The sequence below is a fragment of the Diadema setosum genome, chromosome 16, assembly GCF_964275005.1.
Source record: "Diadema setosum chromosome 16, eeDiaSeto1, whole genome shotgun sequence".
In the NCBI taxonomy this organism is placed as follows: domain Eukaryota; kingdom Metazoa; phylum Echinodermata; class Echinoidea; order Diadematoida; family Diadematidae; genus Diadema; species Diadema setosum.
This window is the reverse complement of record NC_092700.1, coordinates 11789087-11813134: the sequence shown is the minus strand read 5'-3', so window position 1 is coordinate 11813134 and position 24048 is coordinate 11789087. Positions and strand designations below refer to the sequence as shown.

The 24048-nt window shown below is 37.3% G+C and overlaps 1 protein-coding gene across 1 annotated transcript; it reads right to left on the bottom strand.

Moving 5' to 3' along the window:
• Positions 1–5592: 5592 nt before the first annotated feature.
• On the bottom strand, positions 5593–22876 carry LOC140239499 (androgen-induced gene 1 protein-like). The gene is made up of 6 exons (XM_072319331.1): positions 22705–22876; positions 19345–19482; positions 17476–17577; positions 14131–14246; positions 9189–9340; positions 5593–8280 (listed from the first exon to the last, which is right to left on the bottom strand). Exons 1-6 carry the CDS (start codon positions 22855–22857, stop codon positions 8237–8239), a joined length of 705 nt encoding a protein of 234 aa, XP_072175432.1. The 5' UTR covers positions 22858–22876; the 3' UTR covers positions 5593–8236.
• Between the last annotated feature and the right edge of the window lie 1172 nt (positions 22877–24048).

Genomic DNA, 24048 nt, shown 5'->3' with positions numbered 1-24048 from the left:
ACTTGAGTAACAGGGCCCCAGTCTGCTTCAACATGTCAGATGAAGATTAGGGCCTATATAAAATGCTAATGCCTTACAGACACACATCTTGTGCTCCTTTTTCATAAATTTGTGAATCATATACCAAGAGTAAATTATTGCATTCCTTCCCAAAACTACAATTTTTTTCTCCATCTCTTTTTGAGTGTGTTGTGTTCTATAATGCATACACATTTTATTCTAAATTACCTTGTCAGAGATATTAATATTTGATCATAAGAGTGAGCTCTAATCTTAACAGCAAACATTCAATGGTAAAATCATAGTGTGGGACAGCATTCATGTAGAAATCTTCTAAACTTGCCATTACTACACTGAATATCTCTAGAGAATTGTGTTAGCATGCAAGCTCATCTGTCCATAAAAATGGCCATGTACGCTTCAAACATAAAAAAAAAATACAGTTTTCCTTTTGTATCCACATGACTGTTGTATTGTAAATGAATTGTGATTTTGCTATTAAAAGGACAATATTCAACTGGCAAATAAATGATCTTTGAAACACTATATCAAGTTGGCATCATATTGTTTGTGATGAAATGCAACATACACGTTATACAGACACAATACAACAGTGATCTTATCTTGTCTTTAAATGATCACTCATGAATAGAAGGTATAAGAATGCAGGGTATGTGTAACAAAATTTTGAGTGTTTGTATCTACCATCTGACAGAAGAACAGATGAAAATAGTCTTCTGAAACATCATTCTGCAACAATTAAACACTATTTGCACAGTATCATGTATTGAATACATTGTATGAACTTCAATCTCAATTGCAAGGATTCCTGAACCCATCAGATCATTTGCCAGACGGTGCAAATTGTCTCCTTTGATGTTCAATAACTTCCTCCCTTGGATGATACTCAAAGGCATTCACAAGGGGAGGCGTTGAAGGCTGGCAGGGTGCAGGAGTTTTGTCATTGTACTCCACAACAGCAGAAAGGACATCATCAACCTGTGCTGTAGATAATTCAACAGAAAGAAACAAAGGGACACACAAAATAGATATGGAATTAAGTTGTTTGCACTGGTTTTTAGCAACACATTTCTTGAGGTGTCATGAACAGACACCACCACTTTGATAATGACATCAAAAATCTTTGCAAATTCATATAAAAATTGGGGTTTGCCCTCCTCAATGCAAAGACTTGACTTGAGAATGCATAAGGGTAATTCCATGAAGTTGGGGCAGTGTCCATGTAGCATCGTGATATTTGAAAAATACATTTCAGCATAACTCAATATTAATTATGCTATACATTTATTGTTTGTAGGCTTTACATTTGCATTGAGGCCACACATTTTCTTGGAAACTTTGTGCCATTCAGACTCAATTTTGAAGTTATTAAACAATATGTAACGGTGTCCTGTAGCATCGTGACGTGTCCATGTAGCATCGTGATATTTTAAAATTTGGTCTTAAGAGACAAATTATGGCAATTAGCTTGACCAAAATTTGATGCAATATGCATATTTACTAGATTAGTCAGATAGCTAAATATCTCAAATTTCCTGTACACAGTTTTAATTCTAAAAGAAAATTACAAAATGTATCACGATGCTACGCGGTGTCCTTTTTTGTTACATTTGGTGGACACCGCGTAGCATAGTGACACATTTTGTAATTTTCTTGTAAAAGCAAGACTGTGGAAAGGAGAGTAAAGATATTTAGCTATCTGACTAATTGAGTAATTATGCATATTATATCAAATTTTGGTAAAGCTAATTGCATTAATTTGTCTTTTAGGACCAGATTTTAACTATCACGATGCTACATGGACACGTCACGATGCTACAGGACACCGTTACATTTTTTTAAAATAACTTCATCAAAATTGAGTCTGAATGGCACAAAATTTCCAGGAAAATGTATGGTCTCAATACAAATGTAAAGCCTATAAACAATATATGTATAGCATAATCAGTATTGAGTTATGCTAAAATGTAACACTTTGTGCCCCAACTTCATGGAATTACCCATAAGTAGCCATTGGTCATGGCAGGTGGAGTGTTGGTCTTCAGAATGGACAACTGACTGCCTCCCTTCTATGACTTCTGATTAGTGGAACAGGCATAAGACCTGCCCCCCCCCCCCACCCCCCAAAAAGAGAAAATGTATATCTAGACCTTTTAAAATTGATCATTTTATGTGTACTCAGTGGTCAAGAAAGCCATGCTTCTACAGAGACAAACAAATAATAAAATGTGTAGTTGACAAATTGTGCCATTCTAATATTTTCCTCTGAGTAATGTGAATTCATTTTCTTCCAATATTGCATAAAATATCTACGCTGTTCTTTACGAACCTTCACGCTAGAAGAGCCAGGATTGTTCGTCTTCACAATCCGGTAGAGCAGATCTCCTGTTGCACCTCTTATCGAGCTCACTGCCTGTCAGAATTTGTGTAGTACACTGTAGTGTAATGCTGCCAGATGAACCCTGTAAGTACATGTAATAATGGCACAGAGAGGAATTGAATTTTTTTCAATTGTCTATGTAGGCCTGCAAGAATGTGGTTAACTAGATGCATGTAGGAACTCTTGGGAAAAACAAATACCGCTAATCACAAATAATGACTGCCATTAGTACCGGTACTTCCCCACATAACCAGGGCAAGTGAAATTGTAATGATGACAACTGAAAATAACTGACTGCAGACAGTTCCTTGTCTGATAGGAAAGTGACTTTTTTTTCCACATGTAAAATATGAAATCGCATTACATTAGTCAACTAATATAAGCAACATTTTGGGGCAAGAAAAAAAAATGGACATTGAAGATTTCACTTGCCTCATGGGCAAGTGAAGACAAACAATAATGGCCAGTCCTGGATCAATTCAATCTAAAATGTTTTGGAACACACCATCCAACCATTCGGCTACAAGTTTTAGAGCTCAATGGGGAAGCAAGGCTGTCATAGCAGAAGTCAGAGTCATAGAATTAACTGTTACTGAATATGTATGATTGATAAGCCTTCTAATGTAGCAGCGATGAAAATATACAGAGCCAGCCAGCCCGGCTGGCTGGCTGGTACGCGGTCTCAGTTGGTGACTGTTGACCCCATATGCCCATACAAGTACTACGTGGTATCTAGAATCGATAGCTACACGCAGGTACCGATGTAACTGTGTTGTAGTGAATGTCTTACTAATCTTCGATAAATTTTAGGTCTAGTATTGAACGTTAGAGGTGTTCACTTCATAGTATTTTACGATTTAATGAGCACACAACTTGACTACTAGTACATTAAAATCCCTCCATGATCTTAATTTTACTGACATTGAGTGATGTTCCACTCAAAACGCTACAGACGAAGCTTATCAACCTATCGAAACCGTGAAACTGTTAGTAGTGATACAACAATTATAGGCCGACCAGACGCCGTGCGAACCCTGTCGCGATTATTGCAGCGACTGGGCTGTGTATAGTTACGGTACATGTACGATAGCTACTGTATAATAAGAGTCGTCTACACAGTGGCAAAACATACCCGCTTTCTCTGATCCAGCTTCAGAACTGCTGATCCGCTTTGTTTTTCAGCTCTCTGACGATGAGTTTGGCTTCCATTTCCCAGCTTGGATGGGCTGCAGGATCCTCTTTTTGGGCGCAAATCCTAGCCGAGTATACAGCACTACTTAGCTCCACTACAAGCGATCACTCCATACGAGGCTGTACAACCTAGTGCGTAGTAATGTACATCGTAGTAGAAGGGACCATCTATCCCTCTGGGCTCGCGTCAGCAAATGATTCTCAACGAACCCAATTTTTTCGAGTAGCGTCATCTTTAGGGAAGTTGTGCAGACTTACACCCCATCTTTTGTGTCTTTGCTGCGGTGATGACGGCACACTTCCTCGGCATTTTCTTGAAATACTTTCTCCAACTTTCCTACAAATACCCCGGTACACAAGATCCCTGCACTGTGAAGTACAGTTTAGGCGAGACAGTCGCACTATGAGTTCCTGTTGGTGCGTCACAGTGTCACCTGACAAGGCACGTGACCGGTCCTTGCTTTTTCTGGGGGCGTTCCCGACTACCCGAAAAATGAGCGATTTAGGCGATTTCAACTGAGTTTTTTGAAGTTCACAGATCTCTTTGAAGAAAAGTATATGCGATTTCTAATAGTATTGACACAGTATTTTCATATGATCATGCATTATAAAATTAAAAGACCCGCCCTTTAAGGGAAATATTATTCCCCTTGCCTTCTGAAAGAGAGAAGTCGAGTGTTCTTTTGTTATGCGAGAAAAGTGAAAATATGTTGAATTTTCTTTATACTTTCTCTATATCGTTGTACTCATGTGACATCACAAGCTATAGTAGTCTTCTCATCCAGCCGTGACTGAGCAGAAACTTCAAAAATTCATAACTTTTGAACGGATTGTCAGATTTTCCTCAAACTCACTGGTGTGCTCTACTATTATTGCTGCATTCACTCAACCCACATGTCTATGAAGGTGAACTTGTCCTTTAAATCAAACTACCCATGTTTCCCCACACTTCTGGGTCTTTAATATGATGCTGTATGTTCACACACATCTAATAGGCCCTACATAATGCACAAGTAACATACAGTGTATATACATTGTATGTTAATACATGCTATACTAGTTTAAAGGGGCTGTACAGTACTGGTTGAGGTAGGGATTAATTTTTTTTACATTCCTAAGTGAGATAATGAGAAACCTCTTATGAAATATGAAAGAGCATGTACTGTAATTTTAAGAAGGATTCAACATTTATTTGATGAAAATTGGTTTTCAAATGGCTGAGATATCAAAAAAAGTGATAATAATAAAAGACTACAGGCCACAACTTTATTAGGATCTCTTGGTTTCACCTTGTTTTTGGATATCTCGGCCACTTCAAAACCGATTTTCATCAAATAAACTTTTGATACCCCTTAGAATTGCATGCTCTTTGACATCTCAATGAGTGGTTTCTGAATATCTTGCAAAACGTTAAAAGCTAAATCCTCACCTCGACCAGAACTGTATACACCCTTTAATATACTGTATTTGTGCATGTGATATACTCAGCACACATTCACAAAAATTTCAAGGGTAAGACACAATTATGGCATCCATAATTATATCATTCAAGGAAAAAAAAAATATTGCATGTCATATAGAAGCAAAAACAACTGCTTAACTGAGATTATGCTTCAACATCCATGAAAATTATGATCCATTCATAACCCTGAACAATGCAAAATCTTTTTTTTTTTTATCATCTTTTTCTATGATGTTTAGGAAGCTTTGTAAAGCACGTTGTTTCTAGACTACTACAGTATTGTGCACTAAACAGGTGCAAATTACCAGTATTACTATTGCATCATCATTATTATTCAACAAGCACTGTAAGGACTGACCCCCCCCCCCCCCCTCCCCAGATGGAGTGCCAATAGGCCCTATACAAATTTGTACTAACAAAATGCCACGCAGTGGCAATATGAGGCATCGGAAGACAAAGAAAGGATCAAAATCAAAATTGTTTCACTCTGGATAAAGTGAACAAATTGTAGAAATCACCAGATTAAGCAATCATGAAATTTGTGTACAGCTGTATAAAAATTTTATTAAACAACATAGGTTTCAACATCTGGAAGTACTCAACATGATCATCATAGTGACTGCAGTTGTGACTTTGTTCATAACACCTTTGTTATGAAAAACTGGAATCATCTGCCTTTGTTGTACGACAGCAATCATTTGAACGGCAAGCAGAAAAAGGGAGACTTGGCAAATCTGATAACATAAATTTCCTTCCACAATTGCTGATGAAGATACTTTTAGCAAGACGTTATAGTACAAATCATAATATACTTTATAAAAACAATGTACACGTAATACACGACCATTTATACTGAAACAAGGAATGCACACACTGCTGAATTACACATGTGGAATGTTGTCTTTCGCATCACAACTAATTTCTGAGTCTTAACATGAAAAGTCTGGGAACAATATTTAGACTTTCACCAGTGATAAGTCATTTTGTCAATGGAAAAAGAGCATCATAGGTTATAACATTTATGTTGCCATATATATCAACTTTCTCGGCATGCTCTGTGAATGCCTTTTGGAATAAGCTGGACAAGCATACAAATTGTGTATTTGACTATGAGTAACTACTACATTGGGTCCTTGCTCTAAAGCAGTTTTCACCCCTCCCTGCCATGTGTATGTCACATACATGTAGATATTATAATATCACTTTAAGATGAATGATAATAGCCCAAGATATACATTGGAAGAATTCAAGAGCGGCCGAGGAGGATACAATCCTGATCGATGAACAGGCTCTGACCAACACCGCTGTTTCAGAAAAGCAAAGAAAAAGTAAAGTACCAGTATCTGAAAGCTAAATATTTGCTACTGAGCAACTGCCTGTTGGAATAAGTAGGATCACACAAGGACTAATGAGTATCTTTTATTCACAAAGGCACTTTCATATTTAGGTAACAAAGATGGGTTTGAAGATGAATATGTGCTATTTCTTAGTCTTTATCCCTCCCTTTACATGGGTAATGTATATACACGTATATGAAAATTTCACGAACTGGAGCTGGCAGCCTCTTTCGCTGCATGAAACTTTTGTGAATTGCCGCTGGCATTCAAAACATTGTGCAGACAAAACCTTTCACATGCATTTTACTTGCGCGAAATTTGCAAAAGTTTCAAGCACGTGAAAATTTCAGGTTATACATCAGGGAATGATCTTCCTGGTATCGCATCACAATAAGTTTTCATACCACTGCCACACAAATTACTGTATACGCTGTTATTTTCGCGAATGAGGAGGTCACGGATATTTTTGCGATATTTGTTTTCGCGAATTGACACAGAGGCCTACATAAGCGCACTACTGTACTACCTTATAGCGTATAGTGACATTTTCGCGTGTTGTTAAATTCGCGGTCCAACTGAGATTCACGAAATTTGCAGTACTGAGATTCACGAAATTTGTGAAAATTAAACCCTCGCAAAAATAACAGCTTATACAGAATCTCTTCTGTAGCAGCCTTCTTCCATAGAAGTGTACAGGACACCACTTGAAATATTATTCATTAGCTGAAATTGCTAATCAACTTCGAGTTGGAAAATTAATCCCTGTACAGTGTATGCACTAGTCATATCAGAGAACAGATGCCACCTGGACAACCAGTTGCAATTGCACATCTGAACCATATTTTTTGGTGAGAGAAAGACTATATTTGCTTAATGCTTTGTTTTCATACCATGATCCCAGCGGCCATGGCAGTCCCGTTTGCCTGAATCATAGTGCACCATGGGTAGGAGAGATTTTCTTTTTTCCCCTTCATAATATAGTCTTACTCATTTCAGTCCTTGCTCCAGTGAACGTTTTAGCTATCAGACACCGTTCCCACGGCATCTGATCAGGCCAGACTACACACATTTCGTATCACATCCCACCACGGATCGCCTCCACATTTTTTTACGGCCTATGACGAGCTGTCACTTTTTGCTTTGCTCAAGTCACCCCATTTTATTATAGCCTACTAGGTTTCCCATCAGCATGGTGACTGCTGTGGTAAATTCTTTGACAGTTTAAAAATCTGACATGGCATCCACGGCAATCACGGCCTGTCATATTTGCTCACCACGTTCCCCCGCATTGTCTCACGTCCATCCCCTTTTGTCCAGTGGCCTGAAACGGGACTGCCATGGCCGCCGTGAACATGGTGTAAACGCAGCACTATTGGCATCCCCCTCACAGTTATGATCTGTCAGATTCTCATTATTTCATAATGAATACATCTAAGAATGACTACAAATGGCTCTACATCTCAGTACATGCATATATTACATTTTCATGACGTGTACTCCAATAGCAATTATGGGGCATATCATCCGGTTCATTATCAACACTGTACACATATTTTGCACCACAAATATATAAAAAATTTAAAGAAAGAAGAGCATTGTCTACTAAATATGTAACATCTAATAATCCACCAGATTGTCATAGTTTATAACAAATCATATAACGTCTTCCAATTTTCTCTTTTCTTTTCTTTTTTGTTGTTGTTGGAAAATGCATAGCTTTTCTTTCCAAAGTATTTATTATCTTATTTTGCCTAACACCATAGTGCACAATTTCATAGTGAAACAATGCCACTGGTAAGTCTTCCACATTTCAGAGTTTGATGCAGCAGAAAGTCTTCCTGTCAGTCAGTCTATCTTGGCATACATCAGATCTGGATCTGGAAGGTTACCTATAGAAATAGACAAAAGTTTTAAAAACAATAAGAACTGAGAGCTGGACAAAGGGAAGTCCTGAGGACTAACGTTCGTGAGGACTTATGTTCCTAACCTTAAAGACAACCTAGAACCCAAAGTTTCAATCTTCACTACCGCAGTAATTAGCTTGTAGTTTAGCCCCAGGCAGACGCACTCAGAAGTTAGCAATAAATCAATGATTAGAACCACAAGACATCTCAAGGTTTAAATTGCTTTATCCACAAGCAGTGACTGTCAGAATTATCATCTACATGATTAGGAAATTCAGCATCTTTTCACTTTTAGTGCATGTAATGAAAGAGCACTTGAATTTCTCTTTTAGAAAGCAGGGATTCCAGAATAGTATTGCCCTTAGCATATGTCAGTGACAAGTGCAGGGTGTGTGTACTTTTCATACATCAAAAATAGGAATTTTGTGTAATTCTTACATTTTCTTTAGATCATTTTCCATATGTGGCATCACAACTGCAGTCGTCTTTTCATCCAGCAATGGCTGCACCAAAATTTTAGAATTCATAACTTTTGGATCAATTGTTTGATTTTTCCCAAACTTTTACTTATGCACTCTACTCATACTGCCACATTCACTCAATCCATATTCATACTTGGGGGTTTCCTTTCTCTTCAAGTACTGTAAATGAGGAATATTTTGCAAGGTTTTCATTTTTTTCGCACAGTTTGCTAGTCGGATGCTATTCGCGAATTTAGAAACACATGAAAATATCAACTCTCATCCGGACATAAATGTGACGTGCACGCATACATTTCTCCGTTCAGTGCTGTACTCCACAATCGCAAATTCAACTACTTGGAAATTGTCGGGAAGTCCTGATTTGTGAAAAATTAGACTCGCTAAATATAATATGGCGTATAGAGTACTTACGGCCAAGTGCCAGGTTGCATCTTTCCCCCACAAAGTAGGCTGCGACAAACAGGGCAAATGCTACGACGAAAAACAGCACAAATTGGACCCCGTTGAGAACCTCGAGGACAGGATAGACCCAGATACCCTTGTTGAACCCAAGAAACATCAACCTGCAGATGAAAAGTAACAAGAGGAGAGTAAACCGCAACACGCTGGCATAAACATTTTGATGAACATCGACAGCCATGTCTTGGCTCTCTGCCATCTGGCGTGACCGATTTATTTCGACCTGCTTGCGACCTTCACCCATTCAGTATCAGTTTGCAATGTGTCGAGACTGAACACAAATAATTGATCACCATCTTGGATACCAATAAACATATTAATCAACTCTATATAAAAACTCCTTGGCACGTAAGTAGGATGATGGAATGTCAACTGTATCGATGCTATATTTGATGCTATTTGATTACCGGTACACCAGATTTAATCAACCAACCGCCTTATCAGAAGTAACAGACTGAGCTTTGCCTCAGCATCATTAAAAAAAGTTTCAACAAGCAATCTCTGAACTGATAAAACTGTCAAAACACATACAGTTGAGAACAACTTCTGGGAAGCTAGTCTCGAGTAGTAGTCATATTGACAAAGATGAGGAGATTTCTGTACACAATATCCTCCCATGTTTTAGAGCAACATAGACAATCAAACAAAGAGTGTGTACTGACTCTTTCTATCCTTGTTGCTGGGTTTTTTTTATATGCAAAGGATTTCTTTTGATAGACAAGAAAGGATATTTTGGAATAACCTGGAGTATGCATCATAATAAGTCAACAAATTACAACTTTTTTATCAACAGACTCAATGTGACATGCATATAATCACTGCTTCATGAATAATCATTATAGTTTCATTAGGCTAATATACCATGTCTATCATCATAATCAAAGGAAAACTATTAAATCTACAACCTTCAAATGCAGCTATGTAAAAAACATCTATTTTGAAAGAATGAACATAATATATTGTCTTTGACACCTTAGATAAAAACAGTTTTGTAAAAGGATAGGTCTAAATGACACTTCTTTTTTCACTTTGCAAAGTTAGAATGTGATTACATAGAACATATTCACAGGATATTGCACAAACTTTTTATGATCTGCTCAAAAAGAATGCAGTGGACATCTGGACACAATGCAGGAACAAAATATGGCACTTTTGAAGTTCTTTGAGCAGACTCTGATTTAATGAAAACTCTGACCTATTTGCTTGTTTGTAGATGTTGATACAAAAAATATGATCCTGTTCTTCAACCTTTGTTTTTTTCTTTGTTTTAGCAGTTGACACTAAATATGGTTCACCTTCTTCAGTTGAAATCATTGCACCATAAAGGACAAGTTCATGTGGATTGCGTGAGTGCAGCTGCACTATCAGTTAAACACAGTGAAAGTTTGAGGACAATCAGTCAATCCATTTTCAAATTTCTGCACAGTGACTGCTGGATGAGAAGAGTACTAAAGCTTGTGATGCCATATTATTATGTAGAATATGAGGAAAATATAAACAGAATTCCACAATTTTTTTGTTTAAAGAGCACACATTACCTCTGCTTGTCACTGATGCAATATCATTCTCCCAGCTTTCTAAAAGAGGCAAGTCAAGTACTCTTTTATCATGCGAGAAAAACAAAAATATGTCGAATTCTCTTCATATTTTCCTTATATCATTCAATGAATGTGATATCACAAGCTGTGGTAGTCTTCTCATCCAGCTATGACAGCACTGAATTTTCAAAAATTCATAACTTTCAAACAGATTTTCTGATTTTCCTCCAACTTTCACTGATGTGTTCTACTAATATTGCTACATTCACTCAATTCACATGTATATTAAAGGTGAACTTGTCCTTTAAATTGACACGTCTGATTTTAATTCATATCTTTGTTTGTGTGTTGTTTGCTGCTGTTGGTTTGTTTGTTGAGAAAGACATGAAACTGGTTCAATTTTAGTGAATCTGCATGAAATCAAAAAGAAACTGATCACAAAGATTGCCAAATTGAGAGAGAAAAAGAAACTTATGTAAAAGAAATTATGATCTTGTCACTGAATTAGCTACTCTGCATTTTTATTTCACATATCTCATATATATTGGATAAACTTCATGGATCTGGTCATATTCAGTAAATTTTCACAAAGTAGTGGAAACGAGAGAGAAATTAGAAAATATTTGCCAATTCTGAAAGAGAAACAGGAAGTTTTATCGTCTAAAGTTTGCTGTCAAAGTAAGAATCAGTTATGAATGCTTTTGAAAATTCTGCAACCAAAGCCAAACTTATGAAAGGCATTCATTCATTCAAGCGTATGGCACAATGTGCCTGGTTAAGGACCGTTTGCTGACTATTGCTGGCCACCTGGGGCGAAGCATGAGGGGTCGGCATCATTCGCCCGTTTTCTTGTGCGGGTTGGTGGGGGGACCACTTCACTGGGTTAGCATCCTGCTCTTTGTGATGAATGAATGAAGTGAGATTTTTTACGAGCGTGAGTCATGGCTAACACACACATGGGCCCTCTATTTTATGTCCTATCCGAGGGACAGTGTGTTTTGCCTCTTACTAGAGGGGACAGAATGCTTACACATAACATTGCTCAGTGAGACTGGGGAATTGAACCCGGTGCCCTTGGATATGAAAGTAGACGCGCTACCGACTAAGCCATATCAACACCCTTATGAAAGCAAAGGGCTTGAATGAAAATGATCAGGGTTTTTATCCCTCTATCTTGATTAAAAACAAAACAAAACAAAACAAAACAAAACCTATAATAAAACTAGAAAAGCACTCTTGAGAGCGCAGACCTCCGCCAAGCAGCTACTTTCCACCGATGATCTTAATCTTCCCCAAGAGATTTTTCTCCTCTCCACCACTGGGGAAAAGCTCTTTGGGCTCTTCCATAGAGATCAGTGATTTCTACCCATAGGTATACATGCTGAAAAATTTCCTAATACAGAAGCCTTTGTTACGTCATAAACCCTCAGCTGCACGGCGCGCCTCACCCCAGCAGAAACTAGAGCATGCACTTTAGTGCGCGCATGCAAACCTCAAATATGCACAGCCTGAACTCCCAAGTTCATTGACCCTACCTGCCAAAATATCAAAAATCCTTTATAAATTCCCCCAAAATTCTCGGATCACTACCAAAGTTAATTGTTTGCTACTTGTGTGATTCTCAACTTTTCCTGCAAGTTTCATCCCAATCCGTTAACCACTTTTTGAGTTATTTTGCACAGGGACGAACAAACAAACAAACCATACGGTAACAAAAACATAACCTCCTCCCTTGGCGGAGGTAAAGATACAGCACCACACATTATGGCCCGAATTCACGAAGGTGGCACAATTGAAACCATGGTTTAAACCGTGGACAAAGACTGTACTTTTGTTTGGGGCACCAAGTGTTGCATGGCCTATTTCATTACGAAATCAGTCATTTCGTCGACGAAATGCTAACATTTCGTAGTTGACGAAATGAAAAATGACTGATTTCATAACGAAATAGGCCATGTGACACTTGGCGCCCCATACAAAACTACGGTCTTTGTCCATGCTTTAAACCATGGTTTCAATTGTACCACCTTCGTGAATTTGGGCCAGTAAGTTTAGCTTCTGGGACTTTACAATGAAGGAAGTGCACATCAAAGTTTCTGTAAGCTTCGTACAGCTGCTAGCAATCAGTTATAAATGTAAAGTTGAATTAAATAAAAAGTGTTATCCTAATATTTTTTATAAAACATATTGAATTGATTTATTAGGAAAGTCCAGAACATATGATTATCTTGAAAAGTATGTGGGAATAATATTATTCAAGTATAGGTGGGGTATACTTTAGTTTTGTTTTAACCTACAAGAGTCAACAAGTCAAAATGTTTTTGTGCAGGCTGTGTGAGAACATCAAATTTCAATTTACAGTTTCAGGTAATATTCAGTATACGGAAGATTTTGCAGCAATTTTGTGTCATTGTATCACTACTCTGAACATGCATAATATCAAACTCACACAACAAGGAGGACAGTGAGACTGGCAGTACAGAATGAACATGAGCCTGCCAGAAAAGGACTAGGCAAGATACTGTATGCAGGGTTCAACGATAGCGATGGCCCGGTGGCCCGGGCCACTTAAAATTTGTCAGGCAACCAAATTTGGAAAAAAAAAAGTCACAATATTTTGGTGGCCCTACTGGGCAGCCTAAATTCAAAATAAATTTGTACATTTTGTTTTATTTCAAGCCACTTCATTTCTGGGTGTTTTTTTTTGAGTCACCAAAATTTTTAATTCAAAGACTTTAGCGCCCCTAACGAGTCATCCCTTGCTGTAAGGCAGACTAGAATGTTGGTTAAAGATGTGAAAAGGAAGCAACTTGTTTGCATGACCAAAAAGGAGCACCAGGCTGAGGAGATAAAACATGACTGAGAACTGAACCTGGCCTGAGCAAGGAGCTTAAATATGAAGAGCAATGAAAAGAGAGGAGACTACAGTGTACTACCCTGTTTATAATGCCGGCACGTTTCAGAGCCTCCATGAGGAGGTTTGAGGGCTTGCTTGAAAAAGAAGTCGTCTCCTGTCTGTTCATACCGGTTCTGCTCAGGCTGGTTTCGCCCAAGCAGGTCTGGCTTGCTCCATTAACTGGTTTCCCTCTGATACATAGTGCTGGCTTTCAGATTTCTTACAAAACCACAAAAGTGATTGAGAGCGAAAGTGTCCAAGTTGTCATATCATCTGTTTATGCATCGTATGTGATGATTGTAAATGTTAAGAAATTTATAAATTTGTTCCATTTTCAATCCTGCTTTTTGAGAAGTGCGTGGGGAGACATGCTGTTTTCAAGAATCAGTAAATGACACAGGTAAGGAAGGATTTCACACATGTAAAAGGAAAATGAGAGAAAGAAAATGGACATAATTACCAAATGATGTACACCAGCCCAACAAATAAACTGCTGAGTATTCCGGTCTTTCTCCTTGGCTGGTTATGCTTCACAAGATACATCTCTATCAAGAGGATGAACAGCAAATTTGTATGCTGGGAAAACAAACAATGTGGAAATGGTATTGCAGGAGCAAAGATGATGAACATCATATGAACACAACTGAAAATATTAAACAGACCACTTATTTGACTTTTAAAATGGTATGGTATTGGCAGAACACATGCATGATCTTGTTCCAAACAACTTTTTTTTTTTCCAGTATACATGCACAAAGTACAAGTATGAGCATATTTTTGTAAAATACCTCTGCTTCTCATAACTGCCACGCTCCTCTCCAAAGGAAATACACAAAAATGCCAACAAAAGAGCAAAGTTTTTCTCTACCTCAAGTTGACATAAAGCGTTTCATCATCTCCATTGATTGAATTCACAGAATTAGGCACACTTGATTTTGTGCCATCACATTCAAAGAGTAGCATTAAAGCTCTAACCATTTTCATCATAAATGACCTTGCATCACAAAACCCAACAAAAAGTCTCCATCATTGGTATAGTATGGATTGGGAAGAGGATTCAGCTTTTAACTTTTTGTGAGATACAATTGTACTTAGAAACCACTTATGAAATGATAAAGAGCATACAATTCTAAAAGAAATTCCAGGTTTATTCACTGAAATCTGTTGAGAAATGGCTGAGGTATCCAAAAACAAAGTAAAACAAAGCAATCCTGGTAAAAGGTGGGTTGTGCCTTTTATTAGGATTGCTTTGTTTTGCATAGAATCTCAGCCATTTCAAAACCAATTTTCATCGAATAAACTGTGAAATTCTTCTTAGAATTATATGCACTTTTATATTTCATACGAGGTTTCTCATTACGCCACGAAAAAAAAAAGTGGAAACCTGAAGCCCGATCTCAACCAAATCTATATCATCCCTTAAAAGGACAAGTTCACCTTCATATACATGTGGGTTTAGTGAATGCAGTGCTCAATATTAGAAGAACACTTCAGTGAAAGTTTGAGGAAAATCAGACACCCCCCCCCCCAAAAAAAAAAAAAAAAAAAAATCTCAGCCATCTGGGCATGATCACAATGAAATTTAGCACATGATTGTATCTTGGATTTTTTTGAAATTACGAATTTCTAATTTCAATTAATTAATTATGCAAATTAAGCCCACGATCATAATTTAGCCTAACTAAAAGCATTGAGAGTCTACTTTTTGATTTGTATACATATATCTGTTTAAACAAATTCAACAATTACATATACATATACATTATAAAAACTCCCCAAAGTAATTTATTTCAATTCCTTATGTATTTTATTGTTTTTTTAGTTTCTTGTGTAATTCCTTGTTCTTTACTTTTGTTTTTTTTTTCAGTGTTTTCTTCATTGCAAAGTGACACTGACCACTTTTTTTACCATAATCAGCTTAAAATCAATCAAAGTGACAAATAGTACAAATAGTAAGGTTTTCATGAATTTTATGACATAGCACTGTTTCCATAGGAAATGTATACAAAATCCCAAAATTACGCCCATTTGGGCATGACATGCAGTTACAGAAATGGGCATAGCTTCGTAACAGTACGCATAGATGTTGCAAATTTGGTCTCAAAAGTTGCGCGAGACTTGAATAAAAAAAGTCAAGAAGTCTTGTAATGAGGCCTTCTCGTGTTGCAGAATTATTGTGCAAAATGTTGAGGGGGCGGATTTCCACTCCCCCCCCCCCCCCAACCCTTTTAGGGTTTAGATGAATGAGGTATTGGATTATCAAATATGTACAGAAATTACTTTGTCATTTTGTTGACAGTTTAGATATTGTAGAAGGAATGTCTCCTCTATTTTTCTCATGACATTTCATGAAAATTTAAGTTTCTTTGCTATATGGCTTGAACAACTTATAAAAGCCCTGTACACATCAGAATGGCTGTCTGCGTTTATTGCATGTTTTCTACTGAGCTTGGGGGGGGGGGGAGACTTTGGCACCTCCATGGGTTTGCCTTTGAATATACACCCTTTTGACTCAGTAGATATCGTACAAAAATGTCTTTTTTACAGAACTTTTTCATGACATTTAATCATGTCATATATTTCTTACACTCCAACTGATTTTGATGAACAATTCATTTACATTAATTCACATCCACTTGAAAATGGGGACCTTTTCATTTGGCATATACTACTATAAACCTGACTACAATTTCTTTTAATACTATGTGTGCACAAAATTAATGTAGAATTTGCACATTTCACATTAATGCAATACATGTATATTCAAATGGCTGTGATAAATTGCAAATTGGCAGTTGCTCAATTTTTTGCCCCTGATCATCAAATCTTGTCCTTGCGGTATTACTTCCTCCTTTCATTCTGATATGTTTCCTATCCCACCGTCTGTTTTATGCATTTGAATGTGTCATCTATACATCTCTGTAAGTGGACTACAGCATCCTTTTACACATCCTGTTAATCCACATCCTGTCTTTCACTTCATATTTTTGATTGCACGTAACTGCATTCTAAAGTGACTTCAGCCAACACGTTCCACATGGCCCTGGGAGTTAATGTTCATGTGATTGATAATTGATACACATTGCTTTCCTGACAGTTTTTCTGGCCGCCAGTTGTCTCTGAAAGTCAAATTCAATAAGGTTATGCAAATATTCCTAAACCATACAGTCTTTATATTTCTGTCATGGCTGAAAACTAATATGTCAGGCCTTGAATGCCATTTGATTTTTATAGTCTTGGCCACTTTGGGGTATGACTCTCAAACATTTTGTGGGGCATGAAGGCTAATATTGATTTACCTAAAAATGCTTCGACTTTCACAATATCTATATGACAAGTGTTTCTTTGCCTGGGAACAAAAGTTACCACTGTTGTTTTAGGAAGTGTACTGTGTGTGCATCAATGCAGATCTACGAAATGGAGAAATGAATGTTTTTGTCCTTTTACTTATTAGATATTCTAATTACTTTCACACGAAAAAGGGGCATGGCCAATAGTGGCTTTAAACCCTTTGAATTTTGGAGGGGCATCTCATCCATTGGCCTCATACTGTAAAAGTGGAAACTTTTGCGGTGTTGAAATTTTCACACATTTCGCACAACCAGAAACTAGCGTGAAAACAATAGACAAATATTTTTGCTTACCATATAATGTTTCTATACTTAATGTGTTGATTCCACGGAATTAAAAACATGCGAGCCTCTTCTTACCTGGCCAAGCGCAAAAAAAAAAAATAGTCACATGAAAATATCCACTCTTACAGCAGTCTTAGTGTAATTTGAGCACTGTGACTACATGTACATACCATGGCGTGGTTGATCCAAGAAGGGTACACAGCTTCCTGTTTCTTGGGAAAGATGAGTTCTCTATCGACAGCGAAGATTGCCCAGAACATCACCACTACCAGCTGGTCAAAATAACAGAAGCAATGACGCATTACGGAGAATTAGAATCAATAGTAAATCTTATGATGTGACCATTCAATGCGTTTATGTTGTTCACATTTACACTTTCAATGGAAATATGTACATTTTTAAAATTCTTCCTACATTGTGATTCACCACTATTTGTTATACCACTATTTCAGAATGATTCCTATGCAAAGCCAAATTTTTAAAACAACGTAATAAACCTACTAAAGATCAAATACAAAGTTCTGCAATGGATCAAAGCATGATTTCAGGGAAAGATGCAAAATCTGCCATTGCACACAAAAATGGGATGGTAACAAAATAAAATGCAGATATTACAAAGAAGAATACAACTACCCGTATTGTATCAAACGATCAAATCATAAGTTTTTGAACAGCAACAGAAAATTTGTAGTGTAGAGTTTTAATCTTTACATCAATTTTGAATACATTCCTCAAATGCTTATCTTGAATATGAATGAATTCAAAATCTTGAATTTCTGGCATGCCATTATCTATGGGTTATAAGACAAAAACATTCATGATTGAGAGGAGGAATGGGGAAGATGTCACACTTAAAATGTAAACAATCTAAGAGAGGCAAAAATCGTGGCTTTAATGGATCCACACTTCACATTAATCCATCATTTACACTAGTAGTAATGTTGTTATGGCGACTGGTGCCACAATGCATGGTTCTCCCACTAGGTCTAGAGTATGTCTTGACAATGTGGAACAGTTTCACATAATTGGCAAAAATTTGCATTATGACACATTTGTCAAAAATGTGCTGAGGCAGAGTTTACTTTCCTTGAACTAGGCTTCCATTTGGATGGATGGCTCAATTGTTTAAGGGAGTAGGTATTCAGGTATTTTTTACCTTTGAACCTTGCCCTTTGAGCCCATGGCAAACAATTCTTCCAAAAAAAAAAAAAAAATCACTAACTAGGAAACCTATGGGCATTGCAAAGATAAGGGAGAAATACCAAAATTTCGGCAATTTGACCTTGACCTTTGACCTTGAGCACTCATACATACTTATGCCAAGTTTCATTAGGATACCTCAAACAGTTTTTAAGTTACATTGTCCACAAAGTTGCTTACAGACAGACAGAAGGACGGACGGACAACATGGAAGCATTATGCCTCCGGCGACACTTCATGGAGGAGGCATAACAACACCTCCAAGAAAAACCAGACCAATTAGTAGACTGAAGAAGAAATGTAAGAAATGCCTAATCTTTTGCGAGAGTGAATAAAAAAAAATTATCACAATTTATTCAGGTGGATATATCAGGATTGCCAGAAATCTTTCAAATGCCCAATCCTCTTTGAGAGATTTCTTTCACACTTTGTAGTAAATAGTACTTGATTAACCTCTTTCATATTGCTGTGATCTAAAATATCAAAACATAAAAACTTCATATCACCTCACTAGCTTTCTTCATTAGCAATTTGATGATATGTATTTTTGCACATTGCAAAATATAATAACAAAATAATATGTAATTTATACAATACATAGATTATGGACACATAATGAATAGTAAAGTCATAATAGAAGATAATAGAAGAAAGCAGTCAATTGGTATTTATTCAAAATCCAATTTTTATTATTATTATTATTTTCTTTTCTTTTCTTTTCTTTTTTTTTTGGGGGGGGGGGGGGGGGCCTCCATCTTCACCAGAGATGAAAGTGCTTATGAATTTTCAGTGATTATATTTTGCAAACCCACAACAAAGAAGGAAGCAACAAAACTTACAGCTCCTATGGGGAACGCCAAAGAGCAGAGAAACCAGTCTCTGAAAGCCAGGAGACGTCGACCAATCGGACTCCTACTTCCGGATGTCATGATCAGATCAGTCACACAACATATGAAGAAGTAGAATATCTGAAAAAGCTGCAAACAAACCAAGTCATAATTAAATCATACTTTAGAATCAAGAAAAATGAAGACAAGCATGAAGACTTCATATTGATATTAAAGGTCACTTTATCTTGCCTTTGTCTTACTGGGTAATCAACATCCTCAAGACGCTTATGTCCTCATGATCAGTCAATATACATGTCACACTGTATACATGTACAGTATTAATATGCAAATATAATATGGTTTTATGAAGGTAACAAAAGCACAATATACTACCATGGCAATGGCCAATGTACCGTATGTCCCCCCCCCCCCCCCCCAAAAAAAAAAAAATAAATAAATAAATAAATAAATAAATAAATAAATAAATAAAAATTACAACGGGACCCTCTGCAATGATATCTTTAAAAATAGTGAATCAATCCAAATACAAATTCAGGGTATGAAACTATAACTCATTGCCCACATCTTACAGAAAACCCCATTCGATTTGCTTCAGTGGTCAGAGAGAAATGAGGAATTTTGTAGAGGATGTCAAGAATCTCTTCCCTCCAAGTTCTGTCTATTGTATTCACACAAAAAAGCATTGAACTTGAAGTGCTAAACTTGGAAGAATCAGACTCATGATACGCTTAACAACTTTTCACATTTCTCTGTGACAGCTAAAACCAAATTGAATGGGGTTTTCTGCAAAATAGAGCTAAGATGATATAAACTTCTCAAAAAAAAGTTCTGCAAGTGCAATTTGACGTATCACATTTCTCTCAAAATATCATTTCATTCAAATGTGACATCATAAGAAAGCCTGATTACTTATCTTTAAAATGACACCTCACTTGCTATGATTGGATATTCTTGGAATGCGCAGTATGACTGAGTATGAGGAAAGGCCAAATGTGAAATGTTGCAAAATAGAGCAAACAAGTTATGTCAAACAGTGTCATTCCCATTTGCTTTGTCGTTTCAGGGAAGGAACGTGGATGACAAGAATGCATTGTGAGATCATCATTAGATTCCAGGCTTCATCCATGAATTAAAAAATGAAGTAGTATCTGCAGATTAAAATCAAACACAAAGATTGACCAAACAGTCACCTATAATGTCTAGGAAATGGGAGTTTTTGAAAGTGCTGTCATTTCAGCATTGCTTATTCCAGTGGCCTTTTTTTCATCAAAACTGTACATTATCAATAGCAGAATTGTCGCGACTTTTCACTTTTGATCTGTCCCCATACTCGGCTGTCTTGCCCATTCCAAGAACACCCAATCATAGCAAGTGAGGTGTCATTTTAAAGATAAGTAATCAGGCTTTCTTATGATGTCACATTTGAATGAAATGATATAGTTTTGAGAGAAATATGATATGTCAAATTGGACTTGCAGAACTTTTTTTTGAGGAGTAAATATTCTAAGACCCTGAAGTAGCATTTAGACAGTTTAATCATGGGTGTTATCAATGTGAAAATTCAATTGTATATTTTTTTTTTTTTTTTTTTTGGGGGGGGGGGGACATACTGTAGAGGTAAGTTTGTTTGTTTGTTTGTTTGTTTAGATTTATTTTACTGATTTAAATAGCCATTGCAGAAGGATTTACATGCTTACAATGGCAGCAAGCCTTCTATGGGACCAACTGTTTTTAAAAAGTCTTCTCAGGACTTAACTATTATGGGGTGAATTGCCTTTATCAACAGGAGTGAAGCTGCAGATAGAATGAGTTGTATGCGTAAATAGAAGAAACTGAATGCTTGTGTTATCCCATGTCCTTTAGCTTGAATCTGTTTGCATGAAAAGTAGCTATCGTTTGCAAGCAAAAGCAATTGCTAATGCAAGCAAACACAAGTGTGGTAATTGCTTTAAAGAGATGGAGCCTTTGCTTAAAAATGTACGCAATTACTTAGCGTGAAGTGGAACAGCTTTTGCTTGATAGGATGCACACATCTAACTTAAGCATCATCTTCATGTTCGTATTCAGAGAAAAGCCAAAGTTGAATAGGAGTAGAAAGAAGACATATTGAAACTATTTTGTTTCAACAAGCAATGGGCCATGCACACATGATGACATAGGCCCTATATGGCATAAAATAAAAAGCAGCCCTTTGCAATTGAAGACCTGAATATAAGAACGACGCAAGTCGAATTTTTCGCCAAATTCAGTTGGACATGGGATATTGTAACCGCAACAGCGACCCCATACGGACAAATACGTACCGCGCCCCGCGACAGGGTTAGGGATATTGTAGCTTATGCATGGACTCATCTTGTGTATAAATGATAAATCCTAATTACCCCCCGGATGTGCCTGAAATGAATGAGTTAAATATTATATGAATGAAAGAATGAAGGACTTGGGTCATTTTTACATTCATATCATAGCGCCCTCTCTCATCCTTCTCTCATCTCTATAGCAGAATATCATGCTATTCATGTATATGAATCAAAGAACGACCGAAGTCCAAACGATTGAAAGAACGACCCAAGTCCATCAGGCATCACACAAAATGGCCTCTCCACAATTAATGTAAATGTTAATTGTCATAATAATAATTATATGTTCTGATTTGTATACAATATTGCCTTCCCATCACAGTTAATAATAGCATATTATTGGACATATAAAGAAGATATGAATTTTTTTTTTAATTTACTCGAAATGGTCTTCCATGGACTTGGGTCGTTCTTATATTCAGATACTCAATTGCTCCAACAAGCACAACTCATGCAAAGCATGTCAAGCAAACGATCAAGTTCGAGCAATTTCTTTTTAGAAATCTGTATGTATATCTTTTGTCCCTGCTCAAACCCCCTTTGCTTGCCTTCACCATTCGCCGAGCAATTTCTTATACCGTTTCAAGAAAGACGTCAAAGTTTCAAAAATTCTAAGATTGATCTTAGTATTAGAACAAGATTGACACTTTCTGTGACTTAAAACACGTTAAGGTTCTACAATTCAAGTAAATTATGGAGAATCGATAATGTTTATCTGTCATTTGTAAGCGAGAAAGAAAGACAGAATGAGAAAGAACAAGAAAGGAAGAAAGAGGAGAATGATTTTTGAAAAAATCGTAAGAAGATTATAAATAACATATAAATGGATATGTGGGTCAACGTATTGCCGTACCGGAGGAGAAGAGGAACGAACTGGGCACCGGTCGCCGCCCGGGCCCGGGCGCCACTCCAGTGCCTACACCGAATGCAATGCTCGGGGCAGTCGTGGAGATGCAGAGCCTACTGTTACAACTGCAAGTTCACTTACCATTGACCAAATCGTCAGAAACTTCAGATCTTTCCCATAATTTGTGTGGTTGGGCAGCTTTTCGTCTACCTCCATTTTGAAGTAGGCGTACACGTATGAGTAATACGAAAATATTACAAAATGGAATATCGTGGCAAGTACTTGCGAGGCCATCTTCCTCTTTCCGCGTTTCTTGAACGGTAATGGACTGACTTGGTGAGTGACACTAGGATCAAGGATCAGAGGATCGGATCAGAAGCGCAGCGCGCCGGTCAGTTCCACAGAATTCTGTGGTCAGTTCTCACCTCGGCTAGTGGGTAGTGTCGCCTGGCGCCGCGCCGCCGCCGAAGCATGCAGTCGAGTCGCGCCCCTGGGAGCTGTGTAGTGTAATGTAACGGGTGGTGTTACATTTGGAATGTTATTATGAAGCAGAAATGAAGGAGCTCAGGTACAGTTTTGGTACATTTCATCGATGCAAAGTGTTTATTCACAATCGTTCAGAAATATCATGATGAAGTTCAATGACAAGTTAAACGACGAGTATGTACATCAGAGTAAAATATAGAAGTATCAAGATGCAGGAGAGAGAGAGCAATATCAAGTAGAGGTTGACTCTCTGATGTCGAAATCATGATCTCTCTTGGGGCCCTGGAAAGAACACCAAACTTGGAAATGTTCAATGGGTGATGGGTGAGAATTTTGGCAAGACAACCAATCAAAAAGGGATAACTAAAAGAGTGACCAAAGGGGTTGTCCTAAGGGGTGATGTTTGACCAATTAAAGGAGTGGGATTCTTTTGTGGAGGAGGAAGTATTATAAGATAAGGGGAAGACAAAGAGTCTGGTGGTTCACAAGGTGTGTGTATATAATCTTTGGGTAATTAAACCAGGGACAAAGAAGGGTTGTTACAAGGGTGATTAAATGACTTCTTGATGTAAACATCAAACAAGGGTAATTAACGACAGGAAATTAATAATAAATAATCTTGGTGTTATATTCTGAGGTGAGTTTACAAAAACAAGGGAATTTAAGTTGAGTTGTTAATGAACAGGAAGTTATCCCCAAAATATCCTAAATATACATTACAGTAGGGATCACAGAGCTCTACAGCTCTATGGTAGGGATGCTGTGATAACTGGGCACCTCCCTGGTAATACATACAAATTGTACAGCGCCCCTGACTTTTTTCTTTAGAACTGCAGGCCCGTAACTAGGGGGGGGGGGGGGGTGTTCAGGGAGTTCGAACGACCCCCGCTAGCGAACAGGGTCCGCTTGAATGAAAAATAATAATAAATGAAAAGATATAAACTTCTTCCTAAAGCTCCAATTACGACAGAAGAATAATTTTTAAAGATAAAACAACAA

What these genes read in the sequence shown, in the direction of transcription:
- LOC140239499 (XM_072319331.1), bottom strand. Translation starts at nt 22,857, where the DNA reads ATGGCCTCGCAAGTACTTGCCACGATATTCCATTTTGTAATATTTTCG. An exon ending in GGGCTGGTGTACATCATTTG is followed by an intron (nt 9,341 to 14,130) that starts GTAATTATGTCC and finishes TTTCATCTGCAG; the next exon opens with GTTGATGTTTCTTGGGTTCA. An exon ending in ATGCAACCTGGCACTTGGCC is followed by an intron (nt 8,281 to 9,188) that starts GTAAGTACTCTA and finishes CTATTTCTATAG; the next exon opens with GTAACCTTCCAGATCCAGAT.